The 7,757-nt window shown below is 34.9% G+C and overlaps 1 protein-coding gene across 3 annotated transcripts; it reads right to left on the reverse strand.

The window, feature by feature from the left end:
• Positions 1-4,521: 4,521 nt before the first annotated feature.
• On the reverse strand, positions 4,522-7,757 carry LOC120337306 (monocarboxylate transporter 12-like). Of its 3 annotated transcripts, none has more exons than XM_039405061.2 (5): positions 7,443-7,757; positions 6,675-6,818; positions 5,709-6,371; positions 5,221-5,463; positions 4,522-4,917 (listed from the first exon to the last, which is right to left on the reverse strand). In XM_039405061.2, exons 1-5 carry the CDS (start codon positions 7,627-7,629, stop codon positions 4,706-4,708), a joined length of 1,449 nt encoding a protein of 482 aa, XP_039260995.2. In that variant the 5' UTR covers positions 7,630-7,757; the 3' UTR covers positions 4,522-4,705. The 3 variants fall into 3 exon arrangements, with proteins under 3 accessions (XP_039260995.2, XP_039260997.2, XP_039260998.2); XM_039405063.2 differs by lacking the exon at positions 7,443-7,757 and adding an exon at positions 7,330-7,440; XM_039405064.2 differs by lacking the exon at positions 7,443-7,757 and adding an exon at positions 7,208-7,340.

The raw sequence follows: 7,757 nt of genomic DNA on the forward strand, positions 1-7,757 counted from the left end.
GAACTCACTAGCAACCGATTCCCTCATTTCAGAATACATCAATTCTTTTGATGTGGAGGAATCGTCCTTCAAAAACTTGAGTTATATATATGTATTGAGGAGCATATCGAAAAACAATGCGCCGATTTTTATTACTATATTTTTAATGTATGAAAGAACTCTGAAGTGTGGCTGGTTCTTTAAAGTTGATGACCACCGGTTCCTCCTTCTGACTTACTCCAAAGCAGTGTTTCTCATACTTTTTTCCAGCAGCGCCCCTTTTTAATCAACAAACGCTCCTCTGAATAAAAAGTCGACATAAATTTATTCTCTATTCATCATTAGACTAATGGAGAGGTTGGCAACCCCTGGCACGCGTGACAAACTTGACACGCAGCACAGCTATCCAGTACGCGAGCGAGGCCTCCGAAACGAGCTCATCCCATATCAGAATAGCCACCTGACTGACTAATCTTGTAGTTCATGTATTTCTCGAAGGTCACAAAATATAAACCCGATGTAACATCGCTGTCAGCGGCGTCTCTCTGATATAGCATAAAAAAAAGTAATAAATTAATTTGTCGGGCTAATATTTTCTTTAAAAGTAACCTGGTCTAGTGAGATGAGGGAGCATGGTGAAATACGATTGGCCTAATAATATCCGGCATCATTTTATTCAGAAACAGTCTTATTTAGGGTTGTCAACCGCCCCACATTGGACAGAAAATGGACCTATGAATTGTTTTATTAATATTATGTCGTTGTTGTTGGTATTTTTCTTCTTGTTCGTTATTTTTTGATTATCACTTCAAAATTTTGTGTGATGACTAGGGCTGGGAATTTCAAGGGCAAAATTAACCGGTTGACCGCAGCGTGACGTGGAGATAGTTTCATGATCGCTCTGCTGCAAGAGATATGCAGCAGCGTGCTTCGGACATTTGGAAATATTTTACTAAATCCGAATCCCGAATCCGTTATTAAATGTCATTCATGTGACAAATTTTCAGTGTTCGACGTGCAAATTATACTCTGAGATATCACAAAGAAAAACAGCATCAACTGCGAACTTGTTGGATGATATTGAATATACGATTTAGCAATATAAACTTCTGAATTTATCATTGTCAAACTTTCATAATTAGCAATCTTTGTACTTCAATTATTTTTCACCTTTATTTGGTCCTTACAAATACAGTTAGTGATATTCTTTTGAATTAAACGCCACAGGAGATAAATTTGCAATGACGTAATCATTTTTTTTTTTAAATTGTACATTATGAAGATGATTTGTACCTGAGATACCACTTAACGGTTAAAATAAATCGTAACCGTTAACCATTCCCAGCCCTAGTGAGGACCTCTCGAAAATTAATTATTTGTAACGGTTCCTCGACCTCTTTAATTGACCCCTTCTGTCCTTCATTGAAGTTAGAGAGGGCATTTATTGTCCTATATTTGCATCGCTTTTACTATAAGAGCTATAAAACATACAAAAGTTATAAAAAATAAATAAATAATTACTTACAGTGTACACTAAACAATAGTCTTGGTCGTTCAATACAAACGCGTTTAAGTACTGTTCTGGACTAGTTTTGATTGCTGTTGACAAGGAGGTCTAAGAGGACGGCTGAGAGGTTGTTGAGTTGAGTTGAGATGTTGGCAGTGACGTGATAGGAGTGCGCGTTCCCCCTGCTAAGATTACATCAACAACAGATCTTATTATTATTTTGACTAATTTGAGAAATAAGTTGAAATATCTATATATATATACCAATGTTTCTCGACTTTTTATTACTTGCGGATCCTTTTTGGTTTGCCAATATATAGTCACGGACTACAACAGTGCCAACTGTAATTCCAACGTGTCACTAGTTTATCCCGAAATCAACTCTGCCATGTTCAAAGCGCAGGGTTCTAATAGCGTTTCACCTATCACGTTATTTATTTTTTTGCTTCGCGATTTGTAGTGCCACTTTGTAAGAAGCCCGAACGAAAACAGCGCTTTGCTGTGGAAAATATCCTTTTGCATCCAATTTTTGTCGTTTCAGAGACAGTTCTTATTTTTGAAGAAATATAAGTCCTTTCCCGCATGCTTTGAATGTTCCTGCTGCAGGTGCTAAAAATGCTTTGCGAACCCCCGGTTGAAAAACAATGTAATTCTCAAATTTGATGACTTTAGATCGTTTTGCACTTCAACAATAACTTGTTTTTAAAAAATAACAAAATTGTAACCGGTTTACAAACATATACGTGCAGGGGCGTGTCTAGAGGGGCCATTGAGGGGTGAGTTTGTTGCTTAGTTTAATAATTTCGGACTTAGGTAATGATAACAATACAAACATTTCATTCTTACTCAATATTTTTAAAGTTAGATAAAAGGAGCATTGTTAACATAATCATTTACAAAATAACTTTTGGATAAATTCGGTTTACGACAGATCCGAATATTTTGTTAACGTGTCTGACCTATAGAGTTTAGTTAGGTTGGGAAACGACATTGATAAATCACTATGAAGATATTAAGTCTAAATGCCTGAGATACTTTTATAGCATTGCGAAATTTGTCGGTTTGTTCTCGAAGAACGCAATTTTCGTCAGCTACTTCAGAATATTTGACAAAGCAAGATTTGATTGAGTACCACTTTGACGCCAAATCGATTATTGAGCGACTTAGATACTGGGTTATCAATATGAACGATGAAATTACTCGATAGAATTGCCGCTTGTGAATTGTTTTGACTTTACCCAAAACAACGAGACTAAAACTGAGCTTCGAAAACTACAGTGTATAAATCATACTGCGCATTGATCAAGTTTCGAGTTCCAACTATAATTCGACGACTTTATATTTCTTTACAGAAAAGAACAAATTCGTCATATGGGTAACCAATAGCATTATTATGCCAGCTTTACTCACGTACTAGCAATTATGAAGTCAAGTACAGTCGGGTATCCTATTCACGTCGAGCTTAACCTAGGCATAAAGCCATTATTAGAACATGCCTTGGTTTAAATTACCAGAAGCAGTATATTATATGAAAAGTTTGCTCTAAATATCACTGATAAATTTAAGACCACCGATTTTACGGTGGGAAAGGAGAAAAGGAATAACATACCCAAACTTTATATACCGTAATCAAAAGAATATAATTGCTATTTTATATCCATACGCCGAACAAAATTTGCATTTGTTGTCATTTGTAAAATTCGCATCAACATGGAGTATGCCGCAAAACCCCATGAGGCACATAATATCGCCGGACCAAGGGATCACCTCATGTAACTCGAGTGATTACTTAAATCTTTCATCGGTCGTTTTCTAATTTGATTTCAGTTATTTAATTATGTGATATCGCTAATCCGTTTGAGCGGGAATGTAGAGAAGCGCTTCGTTTTTCTCAACCAGTCACTGGGGTGCGTGGTGACGAACGATTGGTCTATTTTGTATGAGCTTTGGCTATTCAACGTGGTCTTTGATTCTTTTTACGCAACATTAAGGTAAGCGATGTTTTTTGATAAATAAAGTTGATATATCAAGCTGCTGTTATAATTCTGTTATTCTTGGTATTATGTTTTATAAATGGCGAATTATAATACTTTCCGGGTTCTGACAGGTCAAGATTTTAAGCGGTCGATAATCGCTGAGGTAAACAACATATTCAAAAAGACTATTAGAGCATGGACCCTCCGAGATAAAATGGCAACCGTATATGGAATCTAATTTAAATTTACAACTTGACCACGCCAAAGTTTGATTCCCAGATAAGACGAGATTTCTAAAATACAAAGTTAATTAAACAAACTAATCAAGCGGGAATTGGTTACCCGAATTAGTGAGACTTTCTGCGAGCATTCTACGAAATATCAAATGATTTAATTGGTTGACTGTAAGTGAAAATCGAAATGAAAAAAAACGCCACAGAATCAAATTCATAACAAAAACAATAAAAATATCCGGGTTGCGAGTGATAGGTCTGTCGCGCATTAATTGATTCATTTTTGGAAGACATTGTTTAACTCATGGGTTCTCAAACTGAAGAGAAATTTTGAAGTAAAGAAGAACATGATCAAACGTGATTGTTGATCACAGAGCAAATTGCAATCTACTCTATTATGCTCTTACTTTAAAGAGATAACCTAGCACCATTTTCTGTATTTCACTTAGATCACACTGGAATAGACTATCTGTCCACAGTTGAGGGGATGAATTTTAATCAGAAAATTTCACGAAGTGTGAAAGAGAAAATAAAGTTTGAAAACCACAGAACTCTACAATTGTTGAATTCAAATTATTTGTCTGTGTAGCTTAAAAAGAATCGTTATTTTCAGGAGTAGTTTAGTTATTTCAATTGGTATTCGAATGTAAAACAAGGCAAAAATAAAAGTCACAGTTTGCGTGCTGTGATACTCAAGAGTAACAGCATTAGCATTTGTATTTTGAGTAATACACATTGTGGTTTGCCTACCCGTGACAGGGAGATATATATATATATATGGGTGGTTCTAGTTGTTCCCGGCCTCGTTCTGATAAAGTCGACAAAATTTAAGATTAGAGCAAAACTTGTTTTATTTCAGTCACTTTTTAAAAATCCTTATGTAAATGATCATAGTAAAATGATTAGACGAATTCCATGATCATTCACACATTTGACATTACATTCGTGTTTGACATTTCCTGAACATCTCTACACTTCTGTTAGATTCGAGGTTCAATGAATTGTGCCAACTAAAAATCCAACAGTTTGATTTGTCCAGTTAACCATAATCCAATGGGCATAATAAATGATCCAACAAGTAAGGATAATCCGGCAAAAATGAAAGTCGATACGCTGGAACCTGTTACATCAAAGAGTATTCCTCCAATGATTGTACCCGTGATAACACCGATTCCATGCATAACTTCAAGATAGCCGAACGCAATATTAAAAAATTCAGATCCTGTCGAGAAAATATAGTTTTGAAGTATAAAATATAAGTATAAACTCTAATAGGATTATCAATTACTGAACTATAAAACAATTTTATAATGTCTTTTTCCCAAAACATTTCATAACATCTTAATCGCAGTTTCCAACAAATTGAGAATGTGATATACCCTAGTGATATAACAATGTGATATGATTTGTGTGTTGAATACATAAGCGAGAGACAGCGTGTTAAACGTCGAAATCAAGCGATAATTGCTCTGTAAATGAAAATGAATACATTTTTGCTCTCACTCCCAACTAGTTTTTAACTTACCAAAAATTTCATACACCACAACTGGATAGTGAGTCAATCCTGCAAGCATAGCACCCCAACAGAGACCGTAAACAATTTGCATGGTGAATGATTTGGCAAATACGGAAAGTAAAGTTAAAACTCCAGCAAGGCTGAAGCATGAGAAATACACATTGTATGTTTTAACAACCTTCCATCTCGATAGTAGACCATACAATATACGAAATATTGCGTTGATTCCAAACGTTGAAACTATTTGAGCAGCTGAAAATATAAATAATGTGCAGAATTCGACATTCACAACATGATTTCAAACAAAAAGAGAATTATGCGAAATAATGAAAAGTTCTTAGAGTGATCTATTGTAATTCTGAAATCAAACAAGGTATGCAATTTCGGGGGAATTAGATCACCGTCTCATGTATTTACATATAAGCAAAATTGATTTCCCAACAACCCATTTTACAACAAATAAAAAAAAATAAATATTAACATTGATTGAAACTCACCTTGCTCTTCTGTTAGATTTAAATCGTACGATGCTCTTGCTGTTGTCAAACTGAGAACAATGAAAATGCCCATATACAATACTGTATTATGGATAACCACTAGATAAAACGACCAACTGCTTGCCAATATTTTAGTTACTTGAAAATATGATAATTTTTTATCGACGTGTGTCAAGTCACTACAATCGTTTTTATTATTCTTTATTGCCTGTGATTGGTCATTGTTGAGGATATCGTCGGTATGTTTACGTCTTGTGGCATCTATCGATGTTGACCTGCTTTCGTTGGCAAGAAGGATACTTGTTATTGATGTTTGTAGGCCGTCCTTATAAATATTGCTGCCTTCTAAGATCAGTGATGACGGACTCGTTCTTGTATCAATTTGCTTTTGCTTCCTACATGAGAAAGAAGGTAGTGGTGGGGATGCATCAACGGGATAGAAGAGTAGACCACTAACAATCATGTTGCCGAAGAAACCTGAAGTTATTAACATAACCCCTCTCCACGAATATGGTTCAATTAGTGCTTCAAAATACAATGGAAATACAAAGCTTGCTATTCCAAATGCGCTTGATATCAAGCCAAATGCAAGAGCTTTTTCGTCAAGGAAATGTTCAATAACAGCGTTGATATATGAAGTAAGACAGAAACAAAATCCCAGACCTTAAAATGAACAATATTGATTCACGCCACAGTGTTAGCTTAATGGAAGGTAATAAGATAATGTTGAATATTATAATCGACTTTGAAAGAAGTGATTCATCGAAACATTGCCATTTGCGAGATGTAACGCTTCATGCAAAACTTACTGCCAAATCAAGTCTGGATCAATAACGAGTTCAACATTCAAACACAATTATTGAAATCTATTGATATGCGATTTATGTCAGCTTTAATATATTTGAGCTGCTTTAAATTAAACGTATTATTGCAAAATAAACAAATATATATATATTGAATTCTCACCTCCTAAAATACTATACGTAAAAAATAATTGAGATAATGTTTGTGCAAACGAGGAAGTTGCAAATGCCGTCATCATCATGATTCCTCCAATGACATGAGTCCATCTATATCCCAATTTTTCAACACAAAAACAACCGAAGGGACCTTTGAATTTAAAATAATTGAAATTTTGATATTGATGAGTGCGACTGCTAGATTCTTCACTAAATAAATTCCACAATTAAGCTGGGTTACTGGTAGTTTTTCCGCTTACATTCTCATACTATCAACATATAAAGCTGTGACATAATGTACATTGCGCAGTGTATATGCCGTTAACAAGACCAACAAGTTGAATTAATAAAGTTCCGTTCATTTGCCACGTGTAATTAAATATCAGCTCTAATACTATGGCTGGATATTACTTCACATAGTTCATAGTGTTTTTTTGAGTAGAGTCCAAGTTTAGTGATTATAAAGCTAGAAATCCGGAGATCTTACAGAACGTTTTTGAATTACGGCCGGATGACACAACTACTCGAGCTAATATTTACCTTATCCGTCAAGTCGTTCTTCATGACACAAAAGCATGACACGTTGTATTACTAATCTGTATTAAATTCAAGTTCAAGTATTTCAAATGTTTTACAAATACGGAAAATAGGTTTGAATATACCTCTAATCAAGTCATGCCTGGAATGGGTTACGCACAGCATGGTTATCTGTTTTGAACACAATCAATTAAATATTTATTCGGTGGGGGAAGTGAATATATCCAACCATACACACTTGCAATTGAAGCTATCGCTGGTCCCGCACTTGAAACGGCCGCTACAGAAGCAGTTGTTGCTGAAAATTCGTCTATCCAATACAATACAAATGTTCCAAAGGCATAGTAAAATATTGAAATACATATCGCTGATACGAAGCAAGCGATTAAAACTACCCATCGCCATCTTGAACCGGAATCAGTCATATAAAAATTTTGTAACCTGACATAATAACCTGAAATATAACTATGTTACTTCATATTAGTTTGTATCGGTGGTTTTGCAGTATTTTTATCTTATCAACAGAGAACTGAATTTTTGTATTGAACTCAAA

This window comes from Styela clava, chromosome 10 (assembly GCF_964204865.1).
Source record: "Styela clava chromosome 10, kaStyClav1.hap1.2, whole genome shotgun sequence".
Taxonomy (NCBI): Eukaryota; Metazoa; Chordata; class Ascidiacea; order Stolidobranchia; family Styelidae; genus Styela; species Styela clava.

Bases quoted from the DNA above. Each gene is read 5' to 3' on its own strand.
- LOC120337306 (XM_039405061.2), bottom strand. From the start codon at position 7,629: ATGACTGATTCCGGTTCAAGATGGCGATGGGTAGTTTTAATCGCTTGC. The intron at 6,819-7,442 runs GTGTGTATGGTT...TTAAATTCAAAG, and splicing joins AGCGATAGCTTCAATTGCAA to GTCCCTTCGGTTGTTTTTGT. The intron at 6,372-6,674 runs GTGAGAATTCAA...GTTCATTTTAAG, and splicing joins TACGTATAGTATTTTAGGAG to GTCTGGGATTTTGTTTCTGT.